The 15,916-nt window shown below is 38.1% G+C and overlaps 1 protein-coding gene across 2 annotated transcripts in view; it reads right to left on the reverse strand.

Moving 5' to 3' along the window:
• Nucleotides 1-15,671, reverse strand: part of ddah1 (dimethylarginine dimethylaminohydrolase 1) — an 82,394-nt gene extending 66,723 nt beyond the window's left edge. Inside the window, exon 1 of one of the 2 annotated variants that reach the window (XM_058764430.1) lies at nucleotides 15,425-15,671. Coding sequence is in view for 1 of the 2 variants with exons in the window: in XM_058764429.1 (XP_058620412.1) it covers nucleotides 1,771-2,064 (294 nt within the window). In the remaining variant the exon portion in view is untranslated. Of the gene's footprint in view, nucleotides 1-1,770; nucleotides 3,162-15,424 lie in introns of those variants that run through there. The other variant, XM_058764429.1, reaches the window with a different exon arrangement.
• Between the last annotated feature and the right edge of the window lie 245 nt (nucleotides 15,672-15,916).

Here is a 15,916-nt window from a genome sequence, read left to right on the forward strand (position 1 = left end):
TTTTAATCAAAATAATCGTGATCATCAGTTTAACCATTATTGTGCAGCCCTAATGTGAAGTCATTCAGTGACATTTAGAGATAAGTAAATAAGGCATCAATGACATCACAAAAACAAACCAGCGTGCAGTAAAGTGGTTTGAGTAAATATTGATGCAGGCGTCTCCATGAAACGACCAAACAAAACACATTACATTTTCACTCAGTTCATCCAAAACTCCTGGATACGTTTCAAAGACTCTTATGGCTAAAATGACCAAACATTACCTGATTAAATGATCTATTACAACAAGCAAGGGTTCCAACTGCATAGCAACCCCTAACAACACTTTAGCAACTAACAGCAACAGCTTCGCAGCCACACAGCGAGGCATATAGAATTGTTTTTACATCACAAAAGGCAATTATTACTTTCAAACCTCTCTACAGGATGCTGCCTAAACACAAATGATTTAATGCACATCTCAGAAAATTACGATGTATTATGAATGACAGGCATGTGCTGCTGTGATTTAACCCATTCATGTACAGCAGTCACTATAAGAAAACACCTATTTGTTTACTGCATGCAGTTGAGTGCACACAGCTGCTGACGGCGCACTTGAAAAATAATTTACCAGTTTAGCTGGATTAATGTTTGCACAAATTCCTGTAACTTTACCAGAAGGAAACATGATGCATTTTATGAAATGAATGATACAGCTATCAAAATGCATATAAAATGTTACGGGGTAAAACAAAGTAATCACTATGAAAATCACATGCACAAATAACTTTTTCATGTTTAGTGATTTTATTGCATTAACAGTCTCATCTTATGCTAATAAAATGCTTGCTTGAAACCAATCAGGGATGCGTTTCCAAAAAGCAACTATGGTCGCTAGTTCCGTCATTACCAATAGAGTTCAATGGAACTAACGACTATAGTTAGCTAACGATGGTTTTGGGAAACGCACCCCTGATCAGAAGCTGATCTTGCTTATGTGCCAATCAGTGCACAACATGCATCAAACCACAAACAATTTTCACAAACCTGAAACAAGTTACTGAACGGTATGCATGAACCCCAAAAAAGACAAAAATAAATTTAGTCTATTTAGATCACAAAATGCATTGCATAAATATAATGGCATAAGCAACAGCTTTTTTTTTTTTTTTTTTTTTAGAAATTAACGTTATTTATTAAATTTTTTAATTCAATGTATTTTTTCCCCAGAATGATATAATGGCCTTAATAGTACTACTACTACTAATAACAACAATATAACAATAATTATTATTCCTATTAAGACCATTATATCACTCTGAAAAATGACAATGCATAATGTGTAAAGTTAATCAATATTGTGTGCAATATTAAAAATATCAAAACAAAATCTTAAAAAAATTATATATATATATATATATATATATATATATATATATATATATATATATATATATATATATAGTGTGTGTGTGTGTGCAATAATTTTTTACATAGAAAAATCTTCAAATCTTTTTTTTTTTTTTTTTTTTTGGTGATAAGGAGAAATCTCAAAATGAACCTTGACCTCAAGGGCAAACTTTGCATATTTTAGTTGGATGGTTCGTTGATCATTCACGACAATATGAGAAAGATTCTTCACAAAAACATTTAAAAACAAACCAACAATCACTCTTAATGCAGAAAGTAAATGATACTCTGGTGCGCATCCGCACTGACAGCGCATGAGAACCCGTTCTGTTTTGTGTTCTGTTCTGTTCTGTTCTGTTCCGTTCTGTACCGTACCTCCCTCCTCCTGCTCTGGGCTCCGGGTCTGGAGACGAGCGCCGTGTCGCCGCACACCACCGCCGCGTCCTCCACGAACACGCAGTCCGGCAGCGCCTCGTCCGCGGGCAGCTCCAGCACCTCCAGCCCGAGCCGGTGCTTCAGAACCGACACGTATTCTCCATGCTCCTCCTGCGCTTTGAGCAGGTCCACCTCCAGACCGCCGGTCCTCAGCGCGTCTCTGGCCAGAGACTGCGGCACCGCGCGCACCACGGCGTGCGTAAAGCAGCCAAACCCAGACATCAGCCCAGCCATCGTTTCACTCCCTCGCCGCACTCTGAACGTCGTGTTTATTGTTTGTTTGTTGTTGTTGTTCTCTGTTGTGGTTCTGCACGCGCACGCCGTCTCGAAATCTGAAAGGGCGAAAAGAACAACGTGCTGATGACGTCACGGACGCGCCCGACGCGACGCGCACCAATGTGACAAGAAAACGGAACAAACAAAAAAATGTGCCATGTCTGAAATTTGGTTCTTTTTAAACTATTTAAATGAAATAATTTTACATCATTATATATTTATATAGGCTAGCTATCTTTTATTTCTTTGTTTGTTTTTTGTTATGAATGATCGAATTGTCTAGAAAACATTTTTTGTATGTAACGTTACACATCTAACGGTCATTATTATTAATAAATAATATAACATTTTACTTCTAATCTTTTTGTTTGTATCTCACAAGAGATAATAGTAGCCTGCATTAAAAAGTAAAAAAAAAAAAAAAACATTGTCTCAATTTTAACCCTCCCACAACCTTTCCATTCAAAAATATAAAAAATAAATCAACTTCTTACACTCTGTATTTAAGTGTAGTACATCCCGACATCTTATTCTATTCTATTGCTATTCTATAGCACAACTGTACATACAATTTATTTATTTTTATTTTTATTTACATGTGTATTTTTATTCTCATCTTATTTTTTATTATCTGTGTGTTGTTGTTCTTGTCTCTGTGTACTGGAAGCATGTGACACTAAAACAAATTCCTTGTATGTGCAAAGCTCTTTCTGACTTAAAACAACAACAACAACAAAATAATTCTGAAGAAAAGAAGTTTCAAATCTATTTTTATCTTTGTTTTTGTCTAATTATTAATCTTCACATTTCTAACTTTTAATATATATCCAAACAATAAATAAAAAATAAGTTACTTTAGTTAAAGTTACTTTTTTAGAGGCCCATTAAACGCTGCCATTTATTGGTAGTCACTTGCTATCAATCACTGATTACGTTGAAAACTAGACATATCAATAAAAATTGGTCCGAATGATGTTTGGTCTTAATAATTAATGAAGATTTAATCTAACAGCATTTTTTATCTATTATGCCATGCAAATGGCACTGATTCTTCACCCATGTTATATAGAGATGTTTAGTTTTAAAAGCTCAAAGTGAATGAGCATTTTCAAAAAAAAAAAAAAAAATTTTTTATAGCTGTGGTTTTGGTTTTACAGTATAAGGTCTGTGGTTTAAATGACTTGAAGAGTCATACGGTACAGTCATAGCTCAAATATGAATTTTGAAGCCGCTGTGTGTTTTTTAAACATAAATTGCTAAATAAGGACCACAAGGATGTGCTTCAAACACTGTAGTCCTTATATAGCAACTTAAACCCACAGGAAATTCCTGAGGGAACCCATGGAGAACTAACAGACTGACGTCATGACTGAACAGCTCCAGTGCAACGTGTTGCATTCGTTTCAATCATTAGTGTCACGTCTATAGCAACTGACACACTGCCATCGACCGCCTCCGGAAGACAAACTAAACCATCAGACCTTTGAAACATACACTGCACAAAAATACAATGAAAAATAGTCAACAGTGAAACTAATTTGATTCAGCTATCACCCAGCTAACAAAAATATATTTTTTAAAGAATGTTTTGCTAATGTAATGGAAACATTATTTCTGAATGTTGTCTGAATGTCCAGTTTTTAAATGTTTTAAACATTTGTTCTTGGAACATTCCATTTTTTCCATTTTGGGAAGGGGAATGTTACTTTTGAATAGTCTCTGAACGTTCTGAAACAAGTAGTAACATTTAAAAAACATTAGATGGATGTCAAACTAAAACGTTCCATGAATAACTCTGTGCTTAAGTTTTTAGAACATTATTAAAGACCCGGTAATTTTGAATGAAAATTCTATTAAGGTTACTGGAAGTACGTTCTTGCCAGAACATTAGCCACAGTTCTGAGAACAGCTAACAGAAGACAGTAGTGTCAGCTGAGTACGGTTCGAGTTTTGTTCTGTGCCAGTGCGGTCAAATCTATAATATTAAGTATTTAATATTAAATATTATCCTTTAACATCCACGAAACCTTTCCATTGCATTAGTGGAAAATGATTCTTCAGATTATCAAAATATTCTTCATGCTGAAAAAAAGGTTTCTTTTAAGAACTGTACACTGAGCCCAAAATGATGATTCTATTGCATCGCTGTGAAAACTCCCATTTGGAACCTTAATTTTTAAGAGCGTATAGATATGGGATGTGAATTGTTTAGTACGCATGAGGAACTCTCCATTTTTAGAAAGAATTTCAGAGCTCAGATCATGCTGTTTGTGCGCACGGCTGGAATTCCTCTTTTCTATGGACATTCCTCAGTCTTTCCATCTTTCCGTCGAGCGCGGCTGGAATCGTTCTCCAGACATCCTTGAGTACATTCCTGCACACCCCAGGAACAAAGTTTGTCTTTTCTTGTTCCAAATCCACTCAATTATCCAGACCGGTCTAAACATTCCCGGAGCCCCACATTCCATCCTCTCATTCCGTGCCCCCCTTCCCTCCCTGAGCTCCGTTTTTCCATTCCTCCGGCTTTCCCCTCGGAGAGGAAATATGCGGGCTGAGGAAAGGCGAGCGGGTCCTAGCGCACCTGGCGCGCAGCTTGGAGGGCTGTAAAAGATGAATGAACTTTGAGCTTCAAAGACCTTTTGGAACCAGTTTTCGGGGGCTAAACGCATTCTATAGTGGCGCTCTCTGCGTGAACATTATACAACATCCGCTGAGATGAACCTCTTCACCATAATCCAACCCTTACTGCTCCAGAACACCTCCGAAATGTAGTTTACATGTATTGTTTTTTTACATTTATTCATTTAGCAGAACTATTATGCACCTTTTTCCAAGGTGTAATATAAGTCTCAAGTGTCCCCAGAATGTGTCTGTGAAGTTTCAGCTTAAAATACCCCACGGATCATTTATTATATCATTTTGAGAAAGCCTGAGTGGAAGCAGAAACACACTATTTTCATGCATGTCTCTTTAAAGGGTTAATTCACCCAAAAATGAAAATTAGCCCATGATTTACTCACCCTCAAAGCATCCTAGGTCTATATGACTTTCTTCTTTCAGACGAATCCAATCAGAGTTATATTAAAAATGATCCTGGCTCTTCCAAGCGTTAGAATGGGAGTAGGTGGGTGTTTTTGTTTAACAGTCCAAAAGTAGTCAAATAAAGCACGCGCATCCGTAATAAAACGTGCCTCACGCGGCTCCAGGGGGTGAATAAAGGCCTCCTGTAGAGAATCAAAGCGTTCCCACTTCCTGTTCTCACTTGCGCTGACTGTCATACGAGAAAGCCGTTCCGGCGGATGATGTAGGACATATGCGTTATGCTAGTCTCGTGAGTTTGTTTACAGGAGCAAAGGAAGCAAAGTTTCCTTACTTTACCAAAGGAAAACCAGTCTCTTCTTGGCTTATATCGAAATTATCCTACATTTTTTTTTTACAAATCCTCCTTTTGTGCTTCTAATTCGTGACGGGCATTTTGTTTTGCTCTCTCTCCTCCATGCTTCCGCGTTCGTCACTAATCACCGGCGCGTGCGCTACTCATACGTCCTACGTCATCCGCCGGAACGGCTTGCTCGTATGACAGTCAGCGGAAAGTGAGATAAAAATATTTATAACGTTTTAAATATGGATATTTTTCTTACGAAAATGCATTTCATTACTTTTGGACTGTTGAACAAAAACACCCGCCTACTCCCATTCTAACGCTTGAAAGAGCCAGAATCATTTTTAATATACAGGTGCTGGTCATATAATTAGAATATCATCAAAAAGTTGATTTATTTCACTAATTCCATTCAAAAAGTGAAACTTGTATATTATATTCATTCATTACACACAGACTGATATATTTCAAATGTTTATTTCTTTTAATTTTGATGATTAGAGCTTACAGCTCATGAAAGTCAAAACTCAGTATCTCAAAATATTAGAATATTAAAGACCAATACAAAAAAAGGATTTTTAGAAATCTTGGCCAACTGAAAAGTATGAAAATGAAAAGTATGAGCCTGAATTACTGCAGCAATGCGGCGTGGCATGGAGTCGATCAGTCTGTGGCACTGCTCAGGTGTTATGAGAGCCCAGGTTGCTCTGATAGTGGCCTTCAGCTCTTCTGCATTGTTGGGTCTGGTGTCTCTCATCTTCCTCTTGACAATACCCCATAGATTCTCTCTGGGGTTCAGGTCAGGCGAGTTTGCTGGCCAATCAAGCACAGTAACACTATGGTCATTGAACCAGCTTTTGGTACCTTTGGCAGTGTGGGCAGGTGCCAAGTCCTGCTGGAAAATGAAATCAGCATCTCCATAAAGCTTGTCAACAGAAGGAAGCATGAAGTGCTCTAAAATTTCCTGGTAGATGGCTGCGTTGACTGTGGACATCAGAAAACACAGTGGACCAACACCAGCAGATGACATGGCAGCCCAAATCATCACTGACTGTGGAAACTTCACACTGGACTTCAAGCAACATGGATTCTGTGCCTCTCCACTCTTCCTTCAGACTCTGGGACCTTGATTTCCAAATTAAATGTAAAATTTACTTTCATCTGAAAAGAGGACTTTGGACCACTGAGCAACAGTCCAGTTCTTTTTCTCCACAGCCCAGTTAAGACACTTCTGACGTCGTCTCTGGTTCAGAAGTGGCTTGGTAGCCCTTTTCCTGAAGACGTCTGAGCGTGGTGACTCTTGATGCACTGACTCCAGCTTCAGTTCTCTCCTTGTGAAGCTCTCCCAAGTGTTTGAATCAGCTTTGCTTGACTGTATTCTCAAGCTTGCGGTCATCCCTGTTGCTTGTGCACCTTTTCCTACCCAAATTCTTCCTTCCAGTCAACTTTGCATTTAATATGCTTTGATACAGCACTCTGTAAACAGCCACACCTCTCAGTAATGACCTTCTGTGACTTACCCTCTTTGTGGAGGGTGTCAATGTTCGTCTTCTGGATCATTGCCAAGTCAGCAGTCTTCCCCATTATTGTGGTTTCAAAGAACAAGAGATACCCAGAATTTATACTGTAGGGATGGTCATTTATTCAAACTCAAATGTAAATATTCTAATATTTTGAGATACTGATTTTTGACTTTCATGAGCTGTAAGCTCTAATCATCAAAATTAAAAGAAATAAACATTTGAAATATATCAGTCTGTGTGTAATGAATGAATATAATATACAAGTTTCACTTTTTGAATGGAATTAGTGAAATAAATCAACTTTTTGATGATATTCTAATTATATGACCAGCACCTGTAACTCTGGTTGGATTTGTCTGAGAGAAGAAAGTCAAATACACCTAGGATGCTTTGGGGTGAGTAAAACATGGGCTAATTTTCATTTTTGGATTAACTAACCCTTTAAATGCAAATGAGCTGCTGTTCCCCACCCCCTTTTGTAGAATAGGGCTGTGCCTTTACAGCTCATACCTCAGATACTCCGCTAAAAACATCTGTTTGGTTTTGATTATCATGTCTATCGCACTAAAATTGTATGTTTTAAAGCCATATTAGTTTAAACTTCTGATATACGAGTTTCTGAGTGCACACATCTGAAGCACGCGGACAGAAAGTGGCTGTCACAGGCATGTGAGAACTAAACTTAGGTCTCTTTCATGTCTTATTGCACTTAATCTCTCAAAAACACACAAGTTACAAAAACACAGTCAGTTATGTCTGTGAAAGAAATTGCATGTTTATATTAGATATGTGTATTAAGTGACAGCAGCGTAATATTGTAACTATAGTGCTGTCTATGCTGTTAATTTATTTTTTTTATTCATCCTTTATTTAGCCAGGAGAATCCCATTGAGGCTCCACAATCTCTTCTTCCAGGGAGACCAGGGGTCTCATTTATAAACGTTGCGTGTGCATAAAATGGGCATAGAAAAAGTATTTTTAAAATACTTTGTCAGTGACACGCTGAGTCAGACAATTGTATTTACACTGCAATAAATATTAGCTTATCTGTTTCCACTAAAAATAGCTAAAATATGTTTACCTTATCAGCAAACATTTGTGCGTCTGCAAAATCTAACTTGTGCGCGTCACATCACATTTTAGGGATTCTGTGATCAGCTTGCTCTGAGACACTGCTAATGATTCATAGGTCTTAATGGTCTTATGCTTTCTAGGTAGGCAGCTCACTAGGTTTTGGAACAGTGCTAAGAATTTACTATGGTATCTATAGTTTACAAAAACAACATTGTTAGCTACATTTACATTGTTGTTACTGTAAAATCACAATTATTCAACCAGCTCTTCAACATGATCTCACTATCAGCTCTATGTAGCTTTATTAGGTCATACGGAGTGAGACGTTCAACTGGAGCATGTGATTTCATGACTTCATCCTGAAATGAATCTCAGCATCTTCCCTCTTGTATTTATCACACAAATCAAACGCTCCAGAATCCCAGACTGTAAACAGATCAGATCCCACAGGATAAACACTTTCTCCTTACAGTCGGAGGAAGCACATGTCATGGCTAAAATATTTATCCGGGAGCAGCTGTGTAGACTGTAAAACTTCAGCATGAAGGGAAAATTCCACTCATCAGGATCAATATAGTTTATTCTTAAGCATTATTATTAACTAGGATAAATAAATGACACCTACTTGAAGACAGGAGAGGCTTTCCTGAAAACCAGACTTACAATTTCTGCCTTTCTCCCTGACAACCACATTGACCTGAAGCTCGCGGCTGCAGGTAATTGCACTTGCATCTACTTTTATGATACGAAATTGATGTAAACAGTCAGTTATGTTTTCAGAACAGGACAAACATCTGATATGTGGAAATAGAACATTAGTGTGAATGCAGTCTATTAAAGCTGCCAGTGTCTATGATCTCATCAGTAATAAATCAAATGGCAATAATGCTGAGGAAAACAGAAAAACCCATAACTATGATTATCTGTAAACTTTCGATACTTAAAAGCACTCCCAGATACTAAAAGTGCTTTTTGTTTATCACTTGTAATTGTCTTCCCCCTTGTAATTTGCTTGTATGTTTTGAAGCTATATTTACTTTTAATTCTTAAAAATAATTAATTATATATTAATTAATTAACATAACTATTTTAAAAAGTAGCCTGCTTATACAATTTAATAAAAATGCACAAAATAAATTTGATATAATCGTGATGCATCGTGATATCGAATTTAACTGAATCGTTGACATGATAATCGTAATCGAATTGAATCGTGAAACCAGTGCCAATTCTCACCCCTAATAGCAACACCCTAACAACCATTCAGAACTCCTTAGCAACCACATAGCAACAGTCTAGTAACCACTCAGTGCATCAGAGAATCATAGCAGATCGTTTTAGCATTTCAGAGCCCCTTACCAACCATCTATCAACGGTCTAGTAACCAATCAGAACACCCTAGCATCGGAGTAGATACTTTTAGCATTTTTGAACCCCTTAGCAACCACCTATCAACAGCCTAGTAACCACCCAGTACATCATAGAATCATAATAGTTTTAACATTTCAGAAACCCTTAGCAATCACCTAGCAACAGCCTAGTAATCACACAGAACAACCTATCATCATAATAGATAGATTTAGTATTTCAGAACCCCTTAGCAACCACCTAGCAATGATCTAGTAAGCATCCAAAACATTATAGCATCATAATAGATCATTTTAACATTTCAGAACCCTTTAGCAACCACCTAGCAATGGTCTAATAACCAACCAGAACATCCTAGCATAGGAGTAGATACTTGTAGCATTTTTGAACCCTTTAGCAACCACCTAGCAACATCCTAGTAACCACCCAGTGTATCAGAGCACCCATTAGCAATGGTCTAGTAACTAATCAGAACACCCTAGAATCAGAGTAGATAGTTTTAGGATTTCAGAACCCCTTAGCGACCCCTAGCAATGACCTAGTAACCACCCAGTGCATCATAGCATCATATCAGATAGCTTTCAATGCTTTCAGAACCCCTTAGCAAACAATTGCTGTATAGCCAACTAGCAATTAAATAGCCTAAATCAAGCAATCAAAGTCCTATTTTTGCAGTTTTGCTACTAAAAATGACAGTCCCAGTCCCGGGAGAAAGGGTGCAGAAGTATTTGTGTGATTTGATTAGCAGTTCATTCACAGGAAATGACATTGCATAGTCTCAGTGAACTATGACAGGAAAAGCCACTGAGCAAACAAGGGCCGAATACCTGGATAACATCTCTTTGATAAAACTCTGGCAGGATGGGATGAATCGAGCAAGAACTTCCACACCACATCCTATGGTAAAATAAACAAGCAGAGCTGCCGCTCATTTGTAGAGCTTTACATAATGTAGAAATATGGACAAGGCCCAACTCTCCTTTAAGGGGGGTGGGATCGGAGGAGTCATGCGCTCGTAATCAATAGCTGCTGCCAAAGCCCTGGAAGAAAGTGAAGCCCAGTGGAAAATATTATGTTTGCCATTACAACATGGCGGACACAAATGAAAAACGCTCTTGTAATGGTTCCTGGATGTGTAATTCCAGAATAGAAAAATGAGGGGTGACTCCACTGGAACACAATGACAGCACTGTTTCCTAAAAGCCCCGCGCCCCTCTCGTCAGGAGAGATGGAGAACGCTTTCCGTACGGCATGTGCAGGAACAGATGTCAAGGCTTCGTGAGCTCATTTTCTACACTCACTCTCTCCAGGGGAGACGCTTCAGCTGACCTTGATCGCTTGCACAGGGAAAAGCAGAATGTAGACTACTATTGAGAAAATAAAGACGTATATCACTTAACATGCAGTGGCCCCAATATGTAAGCCCTTAGTAACCAGTAACCACCTAGCAACATCATAGTAGAGGAACACCCTAGCACGGGGGTAGGCAACGTAGGTCCTAGGGCCGGATTCACAAAACATTCTTAAGAAGAAATTTCTTCTTAACTGCCATTTTCTTCTTATTTTTTAACTGAAGAAAAAAAAAGTTAAGAATATTTTGTATTCCCCAATATTCTTCTGAAGAATATTCTTATCTTTTTTCATAAGATTGTTCTTAAGACAAAACTTAAGAAGAATTCAAATTCTTGAAAAGAATCTTCTTAAAAATCATCGTAAATAACTTCTTAAATTTAGGACAGCCCCAGACTTGTCTTAAATCCCAAACAGTAAGAATTATTTAATACATTTATTGGGTTATTTCAAATTAATTGTTATATTTAAGCATTACAACAACATTAGCTACATATAATACATAGTAGGACTATTAATAGGGATGCGCACAAGTTTTCTGAAGTGACAGCGATGACTGATAATGTAAACAATGATCGGTCATGAATGATTAGCCTATGTGTGACTCTACTTTTTGCTGACTTCAAAACTCGAGTTAGATAGGGAGCTTTAATTGGACGCTTTTATTTTAGCTTATAAATACCACATAATCTTTGGCAGTATGCAGCGCATATGAATGCGCTGATACACAGGAAGCGTTTGCTTTTAGGGGTGGGCTGATCGATCCTAATATCGATATTATCAATACCAACGTTGGTATCGGTATCGGTATCGGATCGATACTAGCCTGATTAGATCAACACTTTAGGTTAATTTTCTCTCCTCTACACTTAATACATTGCTTAATACATTCAACAAAGAATAAACATGTCTGTGTGTTTATATACCGCTCTTTTCATGTCTCGTATGCAAACATTACTGCTCCTCCCCTGCTTTTTGCTGTTATGCCACGTGACTCATCGGCTCCAAGCGCAAGCGGATATTATTGGCTACAGCGAGAGATGGAACGGTAGAAATTCGCTACTGTGGCAACAGCATCAAACTTATTCACCTTTTTCAATGCTGAAGTAAGCTTTTTTCATAGACTGAATGTGCATGACTTCCACTTCATTAGGCACGGTAAGGAAATCATGAGAAAAATAACTGTAAAATTGTTTGTTCTATCCATCGTGTGTGTTTATAATTAAGACAATTCACTAAAATAATATGGTAAGAAACACCGGTTTGCAATACCAAGCAAGCAGCAAAACGAGCTGTTTTGTACAGTTAAAAATTGCTGGAAGTGGATGAGACTGGAAGCCAGACCCATTAAATTTACCGAATTTGTCCTTTTTATACAGTATTACTGTCTTCAACCATTAAGCCATGTTGTTTTTTTTTTCTTTATAAAGGTTTTCTATCAGAGGAAAACACTTAACATGCATGCACTTTGCGTTCATATCCTGGGCTGCTTGCCTGCATATAGTTAGCATCATCAGTATACTGAGTTGACCTTTCAATATTACTTTCTTAATGCATTAGGCCACGTTAATGCTTAACACGAAACTTTACGCATTGCTTTCATATTCTGGGCTCCTCTGCTTGCAAACTCCTTTCAGAAAGGCAAATAATATCCACATAGCTTTAAGGTGAATGTAATATTTTAGTCATATCAGCATAAGTTATTGTTAATTTTCAAAGTGTAATTGGTCATTTAAATGTATGTTATTAAAAAGGAAAAAGTATCGGTATCGGCGATACTTGCCATGTATTTACTTGGTATCGGATCGATACCAAAATTTGCAGTATTGCACACCCCCTATTTGCTGTAGCAGCCCAGACACATACCGGAAGCGTTCACTCGGATGAGAGCGCAAAATCACTGCACAAAAATGAATGAAACAGATCTCTGCAGATTGAGACAGGCTGTTCAAAAACAAGCCACATTAAAAACGTGAAGCTGAGCACCAGTCAAAGTCGCGACAAAAAGAATGTGCATGCGTATTATGATTATTAGGGTAATCTGCAGGAAGCGCAAAAAGACAATAAAGTGTGAGTTTATCAGTGCGTCATGTATTCACTCCGATAAAGACTGTAATTTTCTTCTTAAGAAAAAATTTAAGATGTTCTTAAGAATATATTTGAGAACTTAAGAATTTTTCAAGAATTGCACTTAAGAACATTCTTATGAACTTCGTGGAATTTATCTTAAGAAATTTCTTAAGAAGATTTCTGTGAATCTAGCCCCTGGAGTGCCGATGTCCTGCAGAGTTTAGCTCCAACCCTGAAAAAAAGCCTCACCTGCCTGTAGCCCTAGTAATTCTGAAGACCTTGATTAGCTTGTTCAGGTGTGTTTGATTAGGGTTGGAGCTAAACTCTACAGGACAGTGGCACTCCAGGACCGACGTTGCCTACCCCTGCCCTAGCATCATACAGTAGCAGTAGTCACCTAGTAACGGCCTGGGAACCACCCTAGCAACAACCTAGTAACCACCTAGAACACCCTAGCAATGGCCTAGTAACCTGTTAGAATACCCCAGCAACGGCCTAGTAACCACACAGAACAACATAGCAACAACCTAGTAACCACCTAGAACACCCTAATTACAGCCTAGTAACAACCAAGCAATAGTAAGTGATTCAAGCCATGTTTTATTTTCAACATATCAATTACTGCCATCAGGGAGGCGTTATAGAGTTCCATTATGTAGAAGTAATCGCTATAAGAATTCTTTTATATCGGTATCCATTAGGATTTTAAATGGTAAATTGTAGTCACAACAAGTGTTGTTGTTGTTTTTGTGTGGTTGTTGTGTGTATTGCTGCAGATTTGAGTCCAAGACAAATTTCCTGTAAAGGACAATAAAGTATAACTCTAACTCTAACCAGAACAACCTAGCAATGCCCTAGTAACCACCCAGAACACCCAAGCAACTGCCTAACAACCCAGAACACTCTAGCATCATAGCAGTTAGCAACCACTTAGCAATGGTATAGTAACCACCCAAAGCACTATAGCAACTGCCTAGTAACCACCCAGAACACCCCAGCAACAGCATAGTAACCATACTGACCACCCTAGCAACAGTCTAGCAACCACCTAGAACACCCTAGCAAAGGCCTAGTAACCAACATAACACCTTAGCATCATAGCAGTTAGTTTTGTAGGCTTTCAGAACCCCTTAGCAAACACCTAGTAATGGCCTACTAACCACCCTGACAATAACCTAGTAACCACCTAGAACACCCTAGCAACTGCCTAGTAACCACCAGAACACCCTAGCCTAGAAACAACCCAGTCCACCCTAGCAACAGTCAAGCCACCACCCAGAACACCCTAGCAATTGCCTAACAACCACCAGAACACCCTAGCAACACCCTAGTAACCACCCAGAACTTCCTAGCACTGGCAAAAGCAGTATTTGAACACTTAAAGAATGCTTTGCATAAAAACTCATGACTACCTAATGGATATCACTGAAACAAATTCACTACAAAACGAAAACAAATCAGGAAAGCAGCTCACCTTTCAGTAGCCAATCAGAAACATTCTCCGTCTGTCAATTATTTTTTGTCATGTAGGTTTGTTGACATTGGGTTGGCTATAATAAAATATAAAATACAATCGGCATATCTCTTTAAGAACAGCACAAGCATAACTTACAAGTACAACATTCCAGCAAAACAATTTTATCATTTCAAACCAAACAAAGGTATTTAAATGATAAAACAATAGCAATAAAAATGATAGCTTAAAAGCTAAATTCTGATTAGAAACTGGTAAACCAAGCAGTTGGGGTTTTAAAACCATTTGGCTATATAAGAATCTTTGACTAATGACAGTCATGTATTCTGGCAGAGCAGAATTATTTGCTGTCACAGCTCAGGATAGTCACTGGTAAAGGGTTTGGGAACACTTGCATTCTTGTGGTGCCATCAGCCAATCAGCATTATCATGATGTCATTTTTCATCATGTACACCCCAGCTGATTGGCTCAGACACATACATGTCCATGAACAAATATGGCAGGTTTACACATCATCAGCTGTTAGGAAATACTTCTTAAACTGCTAGCAGTGTTTGGAACGTTCTAACTGCCTGGTCATTCACGAGCAAAACACAACACCATTTCAATACAAACCAGCTTAGATGGTCCGGGATGGTCTACAAGCCAAAGACCCAGCTAACAAGTTCTATCCAGTTCTAAAACTGGATATTCCAGCACTACTAATTCAAAATGACTTCATTCAAATATTAGTATGAATAAATGAAATTATTTATCGGCTATTGATGTTTACTATAGTAAAATCACATCATCAAGTCATGGTATAGACTACAGATCATCTTTACTACAATGACACAGTACAGCACATCACCATCTAGTGTCGCAATATGGGAAAAATAAACTGAAACCAGATTAACTACAGGGTTTCAGGATCTCAGTGAACAGATCAGAAACATCTTCATACACCAGTTGCCTGACTGATCAGAAGAAAACAACCAGTGCCATCCTGATTTGTTTGATTGCGCGCATGCACACCAGGCTAAAGAATACTGTAGATACAAACAAACGGTCCATAAAGATGTAAAAGTAAAACAAACCTGAGCTAAAACACATCTCCAAAAGTCCTCAATCCAGGTGGCAAACGTTCTTCATCAGGACATCTCAGTGTCCAGACGCTTCTGCTCTCTGCGAGTCTGTGGAAAGAACTATTCAGTGCTGTCAGGACAATATTGTACATTCCCTTACTCTCACAGTCAGTTTGGTTTGTGTGTATCCAAGGACTTCTAATCTCTGAATTTCAGTGGAATGCCACTTATTTGGAATCTCAGACAAAAACAGTCCGCTTTTTTCTTTTTTTAAAACATCTCGTATGCAAAACTGGATGCCTGTTGCATTTTTCTTTCACTATGTGATGGACAGACTGCATGAATATTAAATTAGCTGAAGGAATTTCCTCCATGGAGAGCGTATTTAGGGATCCTTTAAGCTGTCGGGAATGCTTTGTGGTTGGATAACTCCAGCAAAAATGTTAATAATGCAGGCTACTGCCCAGACCAAATATGGTAATATTGTTACGTCTGGAATCAGGC

The sequence above is a fragment of the Onychostoma macrolepis genome, chromosome 23 (assembly GCF_012432095.1).
Source record: "Onychostoma macrolepis isolate SWU-2019 chromosome 23, ASM1243209v1, whole genome shotgun sequence".
In the NCBI taxonomy this organism is placed as follows: Eukaryota; Metazoa; Chordata; class Actinopteri; order Cypriniformes; family Cyprinidae; genus Onychostoma; species Onychostoma macrolepis.